The sequence below is a fragment of the Argentina silus genome (assembly GCF_951799395.1).
Source record: "Argentina silus genome assembly, chromosome: 4".
In the NCBI taxonomy this organism is placed as follows: domain Eukaryota; kingdom Metazoa; phylum Chordata; class Actinopteri; order Argentiniformes; family Argentinidae; genus Argentina; species Argentina silus.
Window position 1 is genome coordinate 6,284,774 of NC_139658.1, and position 20,704 is coordinate 6,305,477.

Genomic DNA, 20,704 nt, shown 5'->3' on the forward strand with positions numbered 1-20,704 from the left:
AAGGACAAGTAGCAGAAGTGATGTTATACCAGGCACAGGCAGTTACTTTCCAAGCCTCCATAATGCACTCCCCAAATGGGTATTCAGTTCTGCCCTAGTGATCCTGGGTGTTGCAACCTTGGAATTGAGTCTCCAAATTTCCAAGGCAGCCTCTGAAAATATCACACCTTCTCAAAAAACCACACATCCCAACAAGTACTGTAATTTATAATTATACACAACAGCAACCGAGAAAACATGTGAAACCCACCCACATTAAAATGCACAATTCAAAGTAATCTTTGCATGCCATGTTTCTAAAATAGACACAAAGAACATCTCCCTATACACAAAACCCTGTTAAAATTTGACATCCTCAAGCATTATAAATATTCAAATTTCAAAAGAGACATCAGGCAAAAATAATCAACATTTTCTATAAACAGCTGGCTATGTGTTTAATGGTATTTTAAATAGTCTTGGTTTAGCTGCCCTTTTGTTTAGAGAGTCTGGTTGTTCAGAGTAGCAACACATTAATGTTTTGCATCCTACAGCAGTTCCACTCATTTGTACAGACTGAACACAACTCTGTGTCTGTCCGCTGTCAGAGGTGGTGTGGGCTGGGGTGGCCGTTGTGGTACAGCCTCTGCTTGATGTGCACTATGCTTCCACTGGAGTCTTCAAGCTGCCGCAGGTGCACCCGTCTGCACATATCTCTCAGGTTACAGATTCGGGGAACCCATGACCAGGAGAAAACCTCTGGACATCAGAAGCAGACAGGGTTCATGGAGGATGTTGAGGAGGGGGGTCGGGAACAGACGTAAACAGACACCATTAGTACTCCATATTACTACTCCACCGAAAATAAACTTGTTAATAATAGAGCCATACATCCCTTTCTCCTCCCTTACAAATGAAGTCATCTTACAGTTAGACTGCAGGCATTGCATGGCCAGAGAGAAAAAGTGAGAGGGAGGAGAGAGAAGAAGGGAAAGGAGAGCAGAGATAAAGAGATGGAGAGAGGACGAGACATCTCCGCTTTCACTTAGACCTTTCACAGGAGAGACGGGATGGGAGCAGAATTAAATTTGATTAGTGAAATGGGGGGGAGATGGAAATTGAGAGAGACAGGTAGAGAGAGAGCAAAAGGTTGATTTCAATTTTTAAAAGAGAGAGGGTGGAGTGTGAGAAAGAGAAAGAGATTATACATCTACAGTATATAGACTGAAAGGAGTAGAGAGAAGACACTGAAACACTGAGTGCATTAGTTTTACTAGACTCAATGCCTTTAAAGTATGAATCTGAAGTGTGTGTGTGTGTGTGTGTGTGTGTGTGTGTGTGTGTGTGTGTGTCAGTGAGAGGGGGGGGGGGGGGGGGTTCATGGGAAAGATTACTATGAAAAGAAATGAAGCTATAGATGAGTCATTCCTGCACCTCCTTACCAACCCACCCCCACCAATTCCTACACCACAAGCAACCCCAGCTTTGAATGAACTAATCTGCCATCCAGATATACAGTAGGCATATTTTTTCAAAATGCAATACGCAGTCAAATCTTTGTAAATCTGTGATACTGACTGAGTCAACAGTTAGTGTATAAAATCTGGAGGAAGAAACTCCCACTGCTACATCTAGAGTGTAAAAACGCTGAACCAAATTTTAGGAAATGTAAAAAAAAAGCAGTTAGTTGGTGAATATGTCAGACTTATCTATGTACTGAGCCAGACTTATTGAGCAGTACATAGAATTACACACTGAGTTCTCTGCAGTGAAGGTCCCCCATGACAACACCCCCCACCCCCCGCCCCCCCAACCTCTCCTTGTTGACTCACCGTGGTTCTTTTTGGCCCTCCAGGCCCTGAGGGCAAAGTGCAGTGCTCTGTCCAGCCACAGCAAAAGCCCGCTGATGCAGAAGCCCAGCAGCAGCCCCAGCGTCAGATCCATCTCCTGCTTGGTCACACTGTCATTCACAAAGTAGTTCTCCACTGAGTCCACCAGTGACTGGTCCCCATCGTACGGGATCACATGATGCACACGATGCCTATTACCCAGAAAGAGGGCATGGACAGAGAGGAGAAGGGGGACAGCAGGAGAGATAGTGGAGTGAGGAAGAAGAGGGTGGGTGGGGGGTGGGGGGATCAGGTTGAGAGAGAAATGGAGAAGAATATGAATAGGAGGAAAATTACATTAGCCGAGGGAATTAGATGGACCATATGTACATGTTTAGGGTGCGTGCATGTGTGGCTCTGTGCCTATGCTGGTATGGTGGAGCTGAGCGAGAGGGGGATGGGGGTGGGTGGGTGTTCTGTCACCCAGTGAACAGCTGCAGCTAGAGGGCAGCACAGGAAATGCATCACTAACAGCTGGACTGTGTGCTCCCTGGGGCGTGAGGGGGATGTGGACTGGTCCCATCTTCCAATGGGCTGCAGGCATCATTACCCCCAGCTTTGAGAAACCACCACACAGACAGAAAACACAAAGATGGGATTGGAGAGAGAAGCAAGGGAGAGGAGTGCTAAAGAAATAGAGGTTGTAGAGATGTATAAGTGAAAAGAAGGGGCGTTGAGGGGTACAACTAAAGAAAGAAACAGGATCTAAAGGGAATGTTGAACAAATGTGTTTGGAGAGAGCAGGGTTGCACAGTCAGAAAGCAAGACGTTTCTATAAAAAAAGGGTATCTAAGTGAAAGATTGAGTATGTGAGGGAGTGTGTCTGAGAGAATGAAAGTGAGAGGTCTTGTATCCCAAAACAGGTAATCTGTATAAGAGACAGAGTAACCTGCAGTCTCAAAACAACTCTCTCTTTCTCTCTCTCTCTCCCACCCTGTTATGTCAAACATATTATTAAATATAAAGCTTTATTGGCATACTGAGTGCTGTGCTCCCTTACACCGTCTAATCATCTCTCTCACACACTGGGGCCACCCAGGCCCCACATATCCAATAACTAATTGCAAGGGACGAGGGGGTTGTTTAAGAAAAATGTAAGTCTGCGGGAGTAAGTAATGTTCATTAGGAAAATCAATCATCCCATCGGAAGTTGTTTTCAAAAATATTTTAATTTCAATAGTTTTCTTAGCTTGTTAAAGGGCACTTCACCACTTTTTAACCTCATATTCATTATCACCAGCACCATAGAAGTGTATACCTTGCTGTCTACAACAGCAATTCTGTGGTCAAAACGATAAAACGATAAAAAGAAAACGTCCTCTGAAACGTCCTATGAAAAATACCCACTATGATGTCATCAGAGGAAAAGAAAAAAGTGTATTATGTATTTTTCAAAAACTGAAGCCACAAAATCCCTCCCCCTGTCTGATTTAAATGCATTTATTACCCCAGATGACATCATAGATGACTTGTTACTCTTATCTTTTTGACTAGAGAACAGAGAAAATGGCTGTTTTCACATATGTACAGTAGCGGACTTGGCTATGTTTCATTCATTTCATTAAATGGGCCCCGCCCAAAAAAAAATTTAACGGCCCCCAATTCCTTAAATCCATCCCTGCATATGTAGACACTGTTTCGGTGCTAGAGATAATGAATATGAAAAGTGGTGAAGAGACACTTTGATGTCAACTGAAAGTGATGGGGCCAAATGAATGAAAACTATTTCAATGGCATTGGGGCCGAGAGTAAATCCCAGACCGACTAGCAGTATGGTGATTGATACGAAACTTAAATATGTACAAAGGAAATAAACTAAATAACAGAAAATGTAGAGGTATCTGCAGCCAACACCTTGGCATAGAAACAGTTAAATGTTTCAAATGCTACTGAAGGGAGACAAATGCTGATACTGTTAACATGAAGATGAATCCGTCCATGAATCCATTTAATTATTGGATGCTCTCGGGAATCCACAGATGTTTCTAGATTGTTGTTCTCAAGCACATCATTATCATGCATAGGAATGTGTAGGGAAACTCATACCCCATTTCGTATAGATTAACGTTGTTTTACCTTCCACAGTTGCAATGACAGACGCGGTCTTCCCCTCGTAAATGTGGTAGGATATAGTTGTGAAAGCGGTCCAGTAAGGCGTTCATGTCCGTTAGACACACTACAGCCTGAAAAGAACAAATGAGTCAACTAGGAGTGTGACAACACAAGCGTATTGTGTTGTGGACTTCTGAAGGTAGAATAAAGACACTAAAATATATGAAGAAGCAACAAACAGTGTGTTTGTTGATTGACTGCCAAACCTTAAGTATGGCCACACTTTCAGAGGTCTGAAGTGATGGCGCGAAAAAAAGAGCACATCTTCTGAACAGGTAGACGTATGCCTAGGCTATACCTCTAACTAGGCCTGAGTGTGATGTGATAACTGTCTCCTTACCATCACAAATGAAGCCCCCAAAATCATAAAGATCATGGTGGTTGTGTGAGCAATTGCATCCAAACTCCCCACTCGTCGCTTCTTGCTCGCGCTCCAAAACGGTCAGCCTACCTGAGCCGACGAAACGCACTCTGGAGAAGCGCGCGATGCATGTCACAGCGACCACCTATCCAACTCGCCTCTCACCCAATGCTCTTTTCTTCGCGACATGGGCGATGTGAAGCATTGATAATAAATGTTAACCAGTCTCCTTATCGCACCTCATGCGTGGATTCTTTCGAGCGGGTGTCAGTACTGGAGGGGCGTGGGAGGATATGCGTTGGCCACACGCCCCCCCCCTCCTATAGACCAAATGATGTAGGGCAGGCTATCATGAGAGCCGGAATTCTCCAGCTTCCCTCATTCCCATGCATAAATAGTTTAATATGGTTATCAAGGCTAGTCCGGTTGCCATGTACTACAGACAGGTGACTGCAGCCTACAACTAAAGCATTGGATGTATTTCCCACATATTATATGCTAGTTAAATGCTCTCTTATTTCTGAAATCAAGCTCTAGAGATCGTGTTTTTTTCTCTCCCATCATTAGACCCACTACTCCTTCCCCATCACCCCCCGCTAGAACAAGCTACAGCTCTCACAGTCACAGAGATAATAACATTTTTACTGTGTTCTAATTCTACGGTCACATTATACATATTATTCCATTGTATGTGACTGAGTGTGAGCTATTCTCGCTCACTGGGGGTAGAGGATGGAAGTGGGTCCCTATCGCTGAAAATGTTCTGTGCCCTTTATATATAGCTCATTTGTTAAGGACACTGGAGAGGAACCATGTCTGGATACATTAAGCTGATTAAAATCTGTCCCAGTTATGCACAGTCCATGAACCACGTAAGGAATCCAAAAATTCACAACAACAACATAGAAAGCATTTTTATAGAGATGTTTATTTCTTTAGTGGATTCATATGTACAATACAGAAATTCAGGCACTCTGGACTGAGCTCTCGGCTTGCAAATAATTACAATGTTTTCATTCTTTTAAATTTACACAAGAAAAAATACTATGCCCTGAAAAGGTAGGAAATCTGAGTTTTAAATACGAACCAATACATTATAATGGAAATGGGGAACATATGAGAACCACGTAGGCTCTGTTTGGTTGTTCATTATTAGCCCCCTATTTAGATTAATTGCTAAATAAACTAAGAACACTCAGACACGATCACACTGAAACACACACACACACATTCATGCCCTACCAATCTCCTCTCTGATCCCCTTACACACCACTACTCTCCACAATCAAGAGTAAAATGTGACAAATCATACAATAAGATCTATTAATTCTGAAAAAAACTAAAATCAACATTGCTCTGCAATCAGCATCACTGTGCAAGAGGTAAAAAAATTCCCTCCTTTCATTTAAGGAGTAGATGAGGAGCTGTGTGTCAAAGGGGACTTGTTCTCTCTGAGGGGTGTTGGATCAGTGGTTTCAAGGTATGGGGTAGGACCTTGGGCTGACCTTGGCCCAGAGGAGGAAAGCCAGAGCAAGAGGGATGAGCCTGCCCTCTAAATCGAGAGGACAGAGAGCATTCATCCCTGTCTACTAAACCCTGATCAACAACAGATGGGGAGGATTCTCTGTTTGTCTGTGTGTGTGTCTGTGTGTGTGTGTGTGTGCATGCTTGCAAAGGTCATCATGTGTTATTGGTCAGGGGGCATATGATATTGCAGTTGGTGTGGACATCAGTAGAAGCAGACTGTGTGGAGGAAAGGCCTGTTGCTCTTGTCTTCGAACTCCTGCAGCAGCTCGTCCATCTCATTCTCCATGTCATCTGTGTGCTGAATCTGAGGAGGAGAGAGAGGGGAAAAAGTCCTCCAACAGCTATACTGATACATTAAGGAACATCCATTCCCTTATGGTCTCATATCCAAGGAAACGCAGGTATACAAAACACATACCAGTAAACGGCATACCAGTAACTCGTATACCTGCCCACATGCTATGTGAAACTCCTTTCAACATGTGCACACCAACAAATGTATGTCTGAATTAGAAGATACACCCCATTACCTTGCAGAACATGTGCCACAGAGGCAACACAAACTAATCACAAGGTGAATTTCTCTACGACCCCCCACACAGCATCACATGCTACATTGAAAGTAACAACCACGTTGTGAAACAGAGCGACCCTAGGACACGGATGCTGGTCGAGATAGGCAGAGACACTCACACATTGGCACAGCTCACAGATGAGGAAGGCCCCCAGTGTAGCCTCCTCATGGTTGTCCTGAATGTCCACATTGATGACATGAACTGTCTGGAAGGTCTCCTGCTCTCGAGAGCTCAGGTCTGAGAGGGAGAGACAGATCAATAGATAAACATGTGCAGCCAGATTCAGGACCCAACAGGGTCTTGTGCTCATACATACTTAATGGATGTTGTTCAATTATGCCCATATAGAATCATGGTAACCCATTTGTTGTTGCGTTTGACATTCCATGAGCCCCATTTCAAAATGATAGTTCATAACCTCACCCTCCAGCACTTGGTCATAAACTCTCTCCTCACAGGTGATGACCAGGTCAAACTGATCCTTACAGTTCTGGAAACGCTCTGGTCGAGACTTGATGCGCTTGTTGCGGTCCAGCATGTGCAGTATTCCATTCTGTGTGTATCTGAGGGGTTTAGGTGGTCAAGGAACATAGCAGGGAGAGCATACAGTACATCAAGCACTAAGGGATGCCTGTCAGATTCTCTCACAGTTATGGTATATGACCAAACATGGGTACAAGCAAACACACAAAATGTCTGCCCCCCCCCCTCCTCCTCCTCTCCAACTACAAACACAAAGATACAGTACATTGTGAATATTTTCATGCCTAGAGACATGAAACCGTGAGAATGCATAATACACTAGTCACAAAGTATGAACATAAATACATTTAGCCCACAGATATTTAGTGTGATTAAAAATAATCAGTGGAAACTGTATCAACCAAATAAAACTGAAGTGTAAGTCATAGTGTGTATAAAATCAGAACCACAATGTCCCCTAGTGGCCAAATCTTATATGAGCAAAAAAGAAAAAAGTTGACTTTTTCCTGTCAAGGAAACTGATTTGTGTAAAAGTCTGTGGGAAAGCCATCCCAAGATGTCATCGTGATGTGAAACATCACTACTTCTCTTAAAACTATGATAAAGCCAGGAGTGAAAGAAGACATGAACCCTGATATAATAATTGTTCGTAACATACTGTATAAAATAGGCACTTCAGACAATTGTATCGGTTACTGGACAAAAAGAGATTTACTATAGCCTATGCCTACCTCTAGTTTTGTACCAGATCAATATACTTGTTTTTAGGATATAAATGGATATACTTTAGTCATTAGAACAAAGTCAAGAATGACAAGATAATGACCTCTGACCATGCCTAGGCTACACTGCCATTAGAAAGGATGAAAGAGAAGAAAGAGGGAGCTCTTGTAGACTCCAAAAGAGGAACTAGCACATTGGGGGACAGGGGGTTGGACATTGTAACAAGAAACAATGAAGGGTTGAAGTAATATGCACATCCCAAAAATCGTCACCTGTCCAGAAACAAACGTTGTGCTGTACTCTGAGACACTTTTGTAGATCTGAAATAATTGCACAGGTATACGCAATATGGGGCAACTCTTCATATTAAGATGCCCCTACACCTGTGTAGTAACCATGTAATTACTGTAGTAAGAATATTGTTGTCATATTATAACATGGTAATTACATGGAGTGGAGCAGTTTGTTATAACACAAGTGGAATAAAAATAACAGAAACTGCTCAACTCTATTACTATACAATTGCAAACATTGTTTGTGCATATATGTTGATACAATGTTACAGGGTTACTACACAGGTATGTTACACAATTTGTGTGTGTGACCCAATTGCTCAGAGGCCATTCTCCTCTTTTTACTCACATGCAGCTACCTTTATCCTGGGTACAATTCTTCCCCACAATCCCCTATTGTTGTCACTTCCCTCACACACTCAGATACCCATTTCTCAATGGTGCATGACTATAAGAATTATCTTTTTCTGTGACAAACTTCAAAGCCTGCTTTGTGAGAGAAAAAAAGATGGAGCTTGCAGGTTAAAAGGTAAAACTACAGGCGCTCTGCTCTGGAGGTTGTGGGATTGATTCTAAGCAGATCGTTGTGATCAGGGGGAGGCTTTTAATTGTACTACTTCGCAGAGTATCAACATAGAGGTGCGTCAGCCAGCTTGTTTACATACAGTTGCTGCTCAAGGTGAGAACTGTACTTCCTTAGAACTTAGGCCAGTGAAGGTGATGTCCAAAGTGGGGAAGTATATCACAAATGCTTGAGATGTCCCCATTAAAATTTGACACATCCTTCCCCACTTAGGGTTGTCTTAAGTGTGTGTGTGTGTGAGCATGCGAGTGCAGGGGATACAGTTCCTTGTCCTTGCGGACCAGGTCGTTGTACATCTGTTCATAAGTGGTTTTGAAGTCGTACACATTGGGCTTATCCGGAGCTGGACCAGGTAGCTTCACATGAGACCCTGTCCCAAAAGAGCGCACATCAAAGCCACGCTTGCTGTGGAGACAGGAAGAGATAAAAGAGCAAAAGAAATGAGAGTGGGTAGAGGGGAAATCAAATATTACTTTCATTAATGCAATCTTCCCATCTCAAGAAACACAATGCAGGCAAGCATTGTGATTCCCCAAACAGGCTCTTCTTACCTTTCCTTCCATGGATATTCTTACGCCTAGCAATAAGTGTCCTGATACTAACTAATACCGATTCAGTCAATGCTACATGCGTTTAGTACACCCTCTCTGGGTACAATCAAAGTGTTCCCACTCAAGTTGAGTGTAAAAGCATCACTAGTTACTACTGATATGCTATCATAGATCAGTCAATAACAACAGGTCATTAACTGATCCCTGCATAACCTGATCAAGAAAGACACCGCAGTGAGAATGTAGGTGTTTGACTGTCATCAAGAATCATGGGCTGTGTACCAAAATACATTCGGTATAAGCTCTAGATAGAGTGCAAGAACGCCTTTTGGAACACAGCCATGGTTACCATGGTTCTCCTCTTGTGATCTAGCCTAGTCTTGTCAATCCTGTGCACCCAAGGGGTGTGTAGACTCAACCATGATGTGGGCATTGAAAGAATCGTTGATTATTTGAGTCTGGTGCGTGCTGGGCTAGAGCAAAAAAGCCTGCGCACCCCCTGGCCCCGTAGAACACCACCCCCTAGCACTGACGAATAAAATGTCTCTCTTCCGGTATATTGCATATACCGGCAGAGAAAAAAAACAAACCACTATTTCTCCTTGTGTGGCACTGTTTACTAGCTGACCTTGACGAAAACATCAAAGGTTAATAAATCACGGCTGAAAGCCCATTTCTTTGCCTATTATTAATGCGTCGGTCCATCGAAGTTTGCCGCAAACAGACTGCGGTGCGGTCGGAGTAGAGAGCCCATTGTTGGGGCGAAGAAGACCAGCAGCCTGGTGGAAGCTGAGATATCTGCGTGGCACATTGCTGCGTTGGCTTCATGGTACGGCGTTGTAGTTTGATTTTCTCCCTGTTGTGTTACCTGAGGATGTTGTGCGCTTCCATGCTGCGGTTCTGGTTGCTCGAGCACACAACCGCCACGCGCAGCGGGTGGCTCGGCATTTTGACTCTTCTGAAAGATCGGATCGAATGTTAAGAATTGCAATAGACAGGTAGTTCTGGTGAGGTAGATAGTGATCACAGCAACTCTTCGTTCTAACTAGCAAATACCACGGCTTTTAAATTGATCTAAGCGCTGTCATCCTTCCTTCACGTTGAGGCTGCTAAAATGGCGGAGGGGACTTTTAAAACGGTTTACAGCTGATGTCATTCTGGGGGCAGGGCTTCCACCAAGGTGTTTTTTTTCTTCTTTTTTTTTTTCATATGACGTAATCTAACAGATTTATATGGTGTGTCCGATTTGTATCACCCAGTGCACCGGGTGCGGGATTTCCAGTTATTTAACCGCTCCATTGGTCTTAATGGCATGTCTATCTTTGTTTTGAAATAAATATTTAACAAAAACATACAATTTTTTCAATTTTCAATTCTATCAAAAATATTTGATTCCAAAATAAATATTTTGCAAAGAATACATATTTAATAATATATTATATTATATATTATAATATTATATATGAGGTTAAAGTAGAGATTCTCAACTTTTATTTGATGGTATTTGTGTAAATATTGGTTTCACCGTTCAGAAATTACACCACTTTTTAATGCATAGCCCCCTTTTTCAGGGTACCCAAAAGTAATGGGACAGATTTATCAAATGTAAAAATGAAGCACTCATCTTTAGTAATTGGTCAACAATCTTCTGCATGCAATAACTGCCTGAAGACTGCGACCCATTTACCCCACTGGACGCTGGGTATCTTCTCTGGTAATGCTTTGCCAGGCTTGTACTGCAGCCATCTTCAGTTGTTTGTTTTTAGGTCTTTTTGCCTAAATTAAATGCATGTTCAATTGGATTTAAATCTGAAGACTGACTTGGCCAGTCAAGACCTTTCCACTTTTACACCCTGAAAAACACCCTAGCTGCTATGGGTTATTGTTTTACTGTACGATGTAGCGCCATCCAATTAATTTGGAGGCATTTGCTTGCACTCGAGCAGACAAGATGTTTCTGTACACTTACAGAATATATACTGCCGTCAGCAAGTTCTAGTGGCAGCTATACATGCCCAAATCTAACACCCCCTGCACCATGTTTCACAGATGAGGTGGTAATCGAATCTAATTTTTGATTCCAAAATAAATACATATTTCTATATATTTCATTTTTTTTATTATCCAATATTAAGATATCATTTAAATATGTAATTTTTGCTACATATTTATTTCAAAAGACAGATTTAAGATTGTATGTAAATGTGTAAATATCTTAATTAAAAAGACCCGGCGCACTGGGCGAACTTCCCAAACCTGGAAATGACTGTACTGTAGGTTACACTGTATCTTAAAGGTAGATATGACGTCACGACCATGAAAACAGAACAAATATATTGTAGTGAACAAGAGCGAACGAGAGCATCCACTCATTTCATTGGCCTCCGACATAAGATCGCAGAGCGCATGTGCTAATCGCATTCAAATCTATTTGCTCTATTCTTTAGCCTATTGCATCTAGATTTTTAAAGCTAAACCTTTAATGAATGATTTGTATTTATTTCTTATGAGTATCCTACAAGCAGACTACTTTTGGGTGTAAACGAAAGTCATTCCGTAGGTGTTGTAGTACCCCCACCCACCCCATCCCTCCCACACCACAGCACACACCCACATTCAGGCATCACATATTCTCGCAGCGTACTTTATTTACTGCACAGTCTTTTTGCACAGGCGATGTCTCTAACCTAAACCCATGATCTGGCAAGCTAGACTAAATGCACATGAGGGCCTCTTGGCATAGAAGTTTGGCACAGAGTTCATTGTCTACTGCAGATCATTAATCATCTATGACATACATTTTAGTCTATACAGTATAACAGCCATGAGAAGGGAAGGCGTGTAGGAATAATTTGTGGGTAACAGTGAGGGTGTATTGTTGAATTTTTGAATAAATGAACTGAGGTATAAAGAAAGCATTAAATGGTCTACTGTGCTAGCACAGCCAATTAACTAATTATATACAGTAGCTAGTTAACTAATCTAAGAAAAGAAGAATTATAAAGGAAATCTTTCTGTGTAATATATTTAGTTGTATGACAAACTGGTCAGCACAATTTGTCACTTTTCATTTTCCAACAGATTTGTGTTTGATTTGTAAGTACCCACTAGTTCAAGTTCACTCTCTTATACAGTGCAGGCCTACTTTAATTAGTACCAGCTGACAGGTTGATGAACATGAGATACACATGAGAAAAAAACACACATCAATGCACACACAAAGAGGGGATTTTAGTTGTTAGGCTTAGTCCATCATTCTTGCAGAAGCTCTGTAGTGTGTGTGACACTTAATTATTATACATTTGTGGTGTTTAGGTGTGATGATGACCTGAATCAGTGACTAGGATTTTATTATGTGTGTGTGGATATCCACTCACAGTATTTATTTGATTTCACCCTTATTTTACCAGGCAAGTTGACTGAGAACATATTCTCATTTGCAGTAGGCCTACATGGTATTATATATGATGTTTAATGTATTTATTTGTATGTTAAAAAATATGTGTGAGGTTATAAATATGAGAGAGTATGTGTGTGTGTGTGTGTGTGTGTGTGTGTGTGTGTGTGTGTATAATGTATATAATATTGGCCGATGTGTCACATCATTCGTTTTAGTGTCGAGAGTGTGTGTGGTATGTGTGTGAGTGTTGCGTTGTGGGGCTCATGATGTTCTCAGTGATGTATGCCACCAACAGGCAGATGATGACCAGCATCACGCAGATGGCTCCTCCCACTGTTGTCATGGCAATCACAATGTCCTGCATCCCCAGGGGTGAGACAATGAACTCTACACAGTCGCCCAGATCGTTCCTCTGGGTGGATCCTGAGGAGGCCTGTGGAAGGGGTACCAGGGTTGAGGTCAGGGGATGCAGGCAGATTCTGTAGGGAACATTCTCATGCAGCTCACTCAGCAGGAAGTCTCTGCAGCCAGAGCCAAGATGGATACCAGTGCACTCAAACTGGGTGTAGCTCCCGTTCCACCAGCAACGTAACTCAAACCCACCTCTTCGGACCTGCCATCCACTGGACACCTTTGATGGGGCAGTCAAAAACCTGTTCTCATCCCTGGACCCCGTCCTAGGGGCCCTTCTCTGTCCCTCCACTCTTGTTTCTCTAGTTCCTGTCCCTTGTTTTTCTAGCTCATGTCCAGCCGTGTTCCCTTTGGTTTTCTCTTGAACCTCTCCCCTAAAACTGTCATGTGCCCACTGTAGCAGCACACTGCCATTGGTCAGAATGTTTGCCACTAGGGACCCTCCTATGGACCTCACAGTCTGGCAATCTCCATGACACCTGAACCCCACCTGAGTGTGTTGAAAACACAGCCGTCCTCCAATGCCCCCCTCCATCACACGGTAGGCACACATTGGCGCCCCTCCTCCCTCCATGCTCCACCCTGCTCTGCTTCCCACACGGTCTGGTCTTCCAGATATCACAGTGGTGCTGGTGTTGTCTTTGCTGGTGATGATTGAGGATGTGCCATTCACATGCCTCAGGTCCTCCTGCAGTTTTGGTGTGGTCATGCTTTCATTCATATGAATGCCAATGGTTTCATTCTTGTTGAAATAGTTGTAACTGTGGTTATGGTTTGGGGACACACCCATTTCCCTCTCGTTCCCAACGTCTGATGAGGATGCTGATGGTGAGGATGATTGCGCATCGCGGCCGCCCGGGGTCTGGCTGGAGACCCCGACTGTTTCGCGGCATAGACAGAGCAGCACTGCCCAGAAGGCGAACAAAGTCGGCCGTAGTTGCCTTGTCATTTCTTCCCTTTTTATCGGTTCACTCGTATGTTAAGTGGTCAGATAAAATGGACAGCGTATCTAGAATCTGTCCAGATCGGAGGCGAATAAGAGAGCTGGTACGGGGGAGGGTGGCTGCCATAACAGAGAAGTAGCCTACTTCAAGGAGCGGGCTGTCATCCCTTTTCAACTTCATTAGGTTCCCAGAGCGAGGATAATCTGCGATAAAACAGGGCAAAAAAACAAAACAATCAATCATCCCGGTAGAACGTTACGCATAATGGCCTATGCACAGAATAGGAAGAAGCAAGTCTGATGCATGGCTTTAGGCTATCTGTTTACACATCTAATCATTCTGCACTAAGCTAACCGACGAGCCTATATCAAATAGCCTACATCACTTCAATCACTGTTCATCATTCAAGGGAAAACGAATATAAGCGCCTTTTTGGCATATGAACTTACGCGTCTGCAGTTTTTCGTTCGAGAGCGATCGAGGGACTTACGCGGTTATCTTTTCAATCGCATTTGTATCTTGTCCTCCTTTAAAGCTTGTCTTGAAGGTGAAAGTGTGTGTTTTTGTCAGCGTGTGTGTGTGTGTCTGTCAGAATGTTTGTAGTAATTGCAGTCAATTACATGAGTCCTTCTCCTTCCAAGTCCTCACTGGTCCATTCCAATCTGCTGTCACACCATTTTTGTGTCATATTTTCCCTTCCATCCAAGCCTCCATCCGACCTTCATCGTTGCGCTTTCTCTCCTTCATCCCACTTGATTTTTGTGTGGGCTGCTCAGAGCGTCAACGCTGCCTACATCACAGAGCTTTGGCTACAGCATTTTTGAGGAGACATAGTCTGGAATTTTTTGATTATTATTTATGAACTAAACCACTATTATTTTCAATAGCCTAACAATTTATTGTCTCAGCAATTGTTTTTTTTTTAGGCCTAGTCGTTCAATAACTATCTGTAATGCGTCATTAGGCTCATGTTATTGATGTAGCCGAACATTTGGATCATAGAATCTTGTAGAAAAGTCTACATAGAAAAGTCTTAAGTTAGGAGACAGTGACCTCACGTGGCAATGAATAATAGTCGCCCCCCCATGTCTATCAGCATAGACGTCATTAAACACTGAAATGTCTCCACTGTGATCAATTTGACTCAGCAGTTCTCATTTGAGGTTATCAGAGGCAATGATTATGTACTTTCACAAAAGTAAGAAATAGGCAAGCCAGCAAACAAACTGTGCCAAGGGAGCGGATAGTCCCTGCATAGTTAATTCGAGAAAGTGCAGTATCAGTGGGTTGATTTTAATGAGACCCCTGGGACTCTGAGGTGATGATGGGGGAAATGTGTCTAATGACAATGAGAGCCAGCATTGAGGGGTGGCAGTCATTGGACAGCAAACAAGTAAAACATAAGCAAACACACATACAGTACACACACACACACACACACACACACACACACACACACACACACACACACACACACACACACACACACAAAGGTAATCTTCCACATAAATACTGCCATGGTTACATTTGAAAGGAAGTCCACATCCTTTATTTGCAGATTTGTATGAAATTAAATGTGACAAAGGATAGATATCTAGATTCTGGACTCAATCTGACATGAACAGAATACATGGATGCTCTCATCAGTGTCTGGCCCAATGTAATCGGTTTAATTAGAGTTAACAAGAGAGTTGTGATTGCTGCTGATCACTGTGCGAAAAATCTGCATACCAGATCAGGACAGGATATCTATCTAGGGAACAAATTGTTGGGGTAAATTGACCCTGAGCAGGGTCAGCCCCAGTGAGGGTGCTGAGTTTGTTCTGGGATTGGTTTGTTTGTGTGTGCCTGTGAGTGTCTATAAAAACAGCCCACGATGGACAGGACTGAAGCAGAGGTACAATGGAAACCCTATAGTGTAGTGGTAGAGAATGAAGAGTTACTCTCGCTCACGCATACACACACATATACACACATATGGAATGACTAACAAAGAAACGGTGGCGCCATGCTGAGGAAGATGCAATGTCGGAGGTCCTCACTATAGATGCTATTCTGTTTGGGCTTCTGGTCTTCACTGGAATTCTGGGAAACATACTGGTCATCCATGTGGTAAGGGGAGAAACATCAAAACATGGAATGTTTCAGCTAGAGATGAATTCAACAGTGTTTTGTGATAAAGCTAACATTACAAGTTTATGCCACCCCCCCCCCCCCCCCTGCCCCCACTTCACCCTCAGGTGCTCCAGTCGGCCATTGAGAGTCCGTCTCGTCGGCTCCCTCCCTCTGATACCATCCTGGTGAACCTTTCATTGGCCAATCTCCTGACCTCTCTTTTCCGTACCGTGCCCATCTTTGTGTCTGACCTGGGCCTGGATGTGTCCCTGGCCCCAGGCTGGTGCCGTCTCTTCATGCTGCTGTGGGTGTGGTGGCGGGCTGTAGGCTGCTGGGTGACTCTGGCGCTCAGTGCCTTCCACTGTGCAACCCTGAGGCGCCAGCATGTAGCCATGGGCCCCCTGGCTCAGCAGCGGGAGCGGAGGCGGGTGTGGATAGCCCTGGGGCTGGTCTGGGGAGCCAACCTAGCCTTCTCCCTGCCGGCGCTGGTGTACACCACCCATGTCCACGGCAACGCCACAGTGGAGCTGATGGTGATCAGCTGCACCACCAGGCCCCTGCTAGGCTGTGTCTGGGAGTTCCCTTCAGCGGAGCAGGGCTCTGCCTTCGCCTCCACCTCACTGGCTCTCAATGAGGTGTTGCCTCTGGTGATTATGGTGGGGACCAACCTGGCCACGCTACATGCCCTGGCCAAGCACATCCGGGCTGTCACCTCCGGAGGGGAGGCAGGGGGAGGGAACCAGGGGGAGCTGGACAGGCATGTGGCCAGTGAGAGGAAGGCTGGCCACGTGATCATGTCATTGGTGACTCTGTTTGTTGTGTGCTGGGCGCTACAGGTCGCTGCGGTGACGTACTATAACCATGACGGAGGACACCATGCGGAGGGACTGCTGACAGTGTCACACTTCTCAGCCTCGCTGTTTGTGGGGTTCAGCCCCATGGTGGTCGCCCTGGGACACAGCAAGCTGAGGAGGAGAATCGTTGGAATGATTCTTGGTTGTGCCGATAGGGTCAAATGTCGACAGGAGGATCCAGAGGAGCAGAAGGAGAACAAAGCCCCAGAGACCAGAGGGAAAAAGCTAAAACAATCAGTTTTCGCTGTTCAAAAGGAGACAGAAGTTATCAAAGTAGAAGAGAGAATTAAACAGAATATCAAATGATGAGAAAATGTGTGAATGCATAGCTTTGTATTGAATCATTAAACAAACAACACATGCATATTTCATCTCAGTGTTTGAATCTTCATGTTTGAATAGGTTATAATAAACCAGAGCTTTTTAAGGACTGGAATGTTTAAATAGCTTCTTCATGTGAATATTTGACCTTACAGTGATGATAAGCTCAAACATGCAAGTGAACATTCTCCTTCAACAGAACATCCTGTACAGTGATCTTCCTTAAAATGATACCTTCATTTATTCAAGCCTTAGGAACAAACAATCATGAAAACTGGGCTGTCATGCAAAGGCATTTAATTTGACTTTTTTCAAAAACAAACAAGTCAGAACATGAAACGAAATCTACAGCTAGGAGTGCCCTCTCACATACAGTACATCAAACATGTTCTCTCACTCACAATATGGCAGCTTGCCAGATGGAAATGCCTTGTTGACATATTCTTACTTAAGTACAATCATCATACAATACATTAATTTACAATTCAATAGCACTGCACTTTCCATCTCACTTAATTACAAACAAAAGTAAAACAAGCTTCTATTTTGGGTTTTGATGGGGTAAGACAGTTGAAATAAGCTCATGAGGCATTTACTATATTTTGTATATTCTTCAAGAATCAATGGCTATATGTCATTCATTTCAAAGTAAACATTGTAATTGTATGTACCAATCCCAGATTGCCCCTTTAAAACAGTCCTAGGATGAATAGGATGAAAATGGTTGCCCATGTTAATCTATTGCATTTCAATAGTGTGAGGGATAGACACATATGACTGTAATGTTGAGTGGGAGAATACAGACTTCCCCTTTGTGTCATTTCTGATGAGGATGCAGCAGATTTGTCAGTAGGTGAGTAAAGACCTTATGGCTGAACGTAGCCGTCGGTGACCCACTGTCAGCACAATGGGCGACATGGCGATAAAGATGATGTTGGCGAAGCGAGCTATAACAAGGAGGAAGTCAGTGGAGGAACCACGGTTGTAGTTGAAGTAATTGACAGAGATGATGCTAGTTCCCCAGGAGGCAATGAAGAGCATGATGAGGGCGAGAATCACCTGGAGCGAGGGGGAGAGATAAGATAAGATCAACTTTATCATCCCAGAAGTGAAAATTGTCTAGTGCTGCTCCATAACGTATAAACAATTTATAATCATACTCATGATACATACATTGCATACTCACTATTGTGAATGACCGTACTGTATAACAATGTAAAAGTTTGACATGTAAAAACATGTTTTACTTTTCTCTAAATGTATGTACACATTATAATATCTTTTAAATTTTCAATCCCCTCCTCTCTCCCTCACCTTGGCAGCCCGCCTCTCTGCTGGTACCCTTTTAATGACAGGCGGGTCAGTGGTCGTAACATCGGCTTTGCGTGCCCTGCCATGGGCATAGAGTGTATAGAGGGAGCCCAGGTTGGTAAAGGCCATTAGGAGGATGGGCAAGGTCTCGTGAATCACCATCGAGGAGGTGGCATAAGCAAGGCCGCTGTAGCTGGAGGGGAAGTTCCACACACAGCCCAGCAGGGGGCGCGTGGTGCTGCTGACCAGCATCAGGGTCTACAGTTGAAAGGAGAGGAGCGGAGGGGAGATGAGGAGAGGAGGGGAGGAGAGGTGAGGAGAGGGGAGAGAGGGGAAAAGAGGAGATTGGAGAGGATTTGAGGTTAAATGTGGGTTACAAAAACATAGAAACAATACAAAGAGGGAAAGATGTCATACTGCTTTTCCGCTGTGCTGTTGTTGTATTAGGTTTCCTACCTCTGTGGTGTTGTTGTATTAGGTTTCCTACCTCTGTGCTGTTGTTGTATTAGGTTTCCTACCTCTGTGGTGTTGTTGTATTAGGTTTCCTACCTCTGTGCTATGTTGTTGTATTAGGTTTCCTACCTCTGTCATATTCTTGTCCCCGTTGGTGGAGTAGATGTGTGCAGGGATAGCGTAGAGCAGGTTGATGAACCAGATTAACCCCAAGCCCATCAACAAGGACTTGGGGGGACCACGGGGGCCGTGATGGTTCCCAGTGGGAGGAGCCACACGCCTCAACGTCTGGAAATGGAACGCACTGAGGAAGAGTGTTGACCACACATTTACGGAACGAAGCCACACCCACACCCCCATCAGGAGACGACACCAATCCCCGGAGGAGTACAGCTAGAGAGAGAGAGCGATATAACTCCTACCTATAAATCTAAATCTAATCAGCATATTGAATTCCACAGAAATGAAACATGGTAGGAGAATGTAAGAAATCGGACACAATGATAGACACAGATTCCATACAGTACATGAAACACAGATGTCTAGTCACAGACCACTATGCCACCCATCTCCACCCTCACACTTTTAACAACCATTCCTTGTAAACCTGTCCCATATCTCACCACCAGTTCCAATAATTCTAACCCCTTTACCCTGTAGCACAAATCACACAGCCCAGTCTGGCTGCCTTCCTCCTACTCATATCTCCAGGACCTACTCCACCCGAGACCTCTGCCTCTTTTAATTGCCCTTACCCCACCCCCCCACCGTACCTCCAGTCCTAGGTCTGAGATGACTAGCAAGGCATTCCTCAGCACAGACACCAGCAGGTTGGACAGTGCCATGTTCATCAGAATGATGTCCGAGTTACGCCCTCTGCTGGGATCTTTGAGCACGCTCTCACCGATCACGCAAACCACCGTGGCGTTGCCCACAATGCCCATCAGTACCAGGATGATGTAAAAGGTGATTTGGGTGGGATACACGTTTATACGGAGCCCCATCCCCACGGGTTCTGACACTACTACATTGTCGACCTCCATGATGCCTGTCAGCCAGCGAGTTAGAGATAACCTAAAACAAGACTACTTGAATCTATGTATCATAACACTGAGTCCTGTCCGAAACGTGTGTTTTCAGTAATTGTACTCCCATTAATGGTGTGAGCCATTCAATCAGCATCCTCTGGAAAAGCCATCAGCTCTGTTATTCCAAATGTGAATATCTCTTGGTCAGACACACATACACAAACACACTCATAAGTACATATAAGACACACATACACAAACACACTCATAAGTACATATAAGACACACATACACAAACACACTCATAAGTACATATAAGCCAAAAAGTTCTTTCTGTGTCTGTTCCCCATCTTTTATAGCCACTGCCACTGGTTTAGACACTCCCCCTCTGTAGTTAACAAAGACCCAGCCTCCTGCAGATTTAGGTGTAAAATCACCATGGACACCAGACAATGTTATTCCTGCCATATCCACCCACCTAAAATGACAGCAAATCTACCTTTTATCTGCTAGCATAGCCTCTATAAGGTCACAAGTAATGTATACCCAAGGGTGTGGGCGTTTCATTCAGAGCATCTCAGGACTTAACCTTGGGGAGCTGAGTATGCACACTAATGGAACACAAGAGATTAATTAGCTAGCCTAATTGAAACATGCTTCCTTAGCAGTTAATTTATTACAATCCCACCCTACCTTCCACAGGGAGGAGAGATGCGTGTGTTTGTTTATAGGTGGGTGTTGAGGCTAAAATTGTCACTGGATAATGGCTTATTGAAATTCCCTCTATGACA

The 20,704-nt window shown here is 43.7% G+C and overlaps 4 protein-coding genes across 4 annotated transcripts; 1 reads left to right on the plus strand and 3 right to left on the minus strand.

Annotated features, from left to right (window-relative positions):
- Positions 1–583: 583 nt before the first annotated feature.
- Positions 584–4,359, minus strand: tmem240b (transmembrane protein 240b; the record flags this gene model as incomplete). The annotated part of the gene is made up of 4 exons (XM_083668476.1): positions 4,321–4,359; positions 3,945–4,051; positions 1,812–2,020; positions 584–738 (listed from the first exon to the last, which is right to left on the minus strand). Exons 1-4 carry the CDS (start codon positions 4,354–4,356, stop codon positions 584–586), a joined length of 507 nt encoding a protein of 168 aa, XP_083524602.1. The 5' UTR covers positions 4,357–4,359.
- Positions 4,360–5,250: 891 nt separating this feature from the next.
- Positions 5,251–10,198, minus strand: ssu72 (SSU72 homolog, RNA polymerase II CTD phosphatase). Its single transcript, XM_083668464.1, has 5 exons — positions 9,945–10,198; positions 8,787–8,930; positions 6,867–7,006; positions 6,562–6,680; positions 5,251–6,172 (listed from the first exon to the last, which is right to left on the minus strand). The coding sequence occupies exons 1-5, from the start codon at positions 10,022–10,024 to the stop codon at positions 6,071–6,073; spliced, it is 585 nt and encodes a 194-aa protein (XP_083524590.1). The 5' UTR covers positions 10,025–10,198; the 3' UTR covers positions 5,251–6,070.
- Positions 10,199–15,856: 5,658 nt separating this feature from the next.
- Positions 15,857–17,106, plus strand: ora4 (olfactory receptor class A related 4; the record flags this gene model as incomplete). The annotated part of the gene is made up of 2 exons (XM_083667649.1): positions 15,857–15,943; positions 16,072–17,106. The coding sequence occupies 2 exons, from the start codon at positions 15,857–15,859 to the stop codon at positions 17,104–17,106; spliced, it is 1,122 nt and encodes a 373-aa protein (XP_083523775.1).
- Positions 17,107–17,967: 861 nt separating this feature from the next.
- LOC310803014 (olfactory receptor class A-like protein 4) lies at positions 17,968–19,928 on the minus strand (the record flags this gene model as incomplete). The annotated part of the gene is made up of 4 exons (XM_083667652.1): positions 17,968–18,180; positions 18,436–18,690; positions 19,015–19,278; positions 19,659–19,928. 4 exons carry the CDS (start codon positions 19,926–19,928, stop codon positions 17,968–17,970), a joined length of 1,002 nt encoding a protein of 333 aa, XP_083523778.1.
- Between the last annotated feature and the right edge of the window lie 776 nt (positions 19,929–20,704).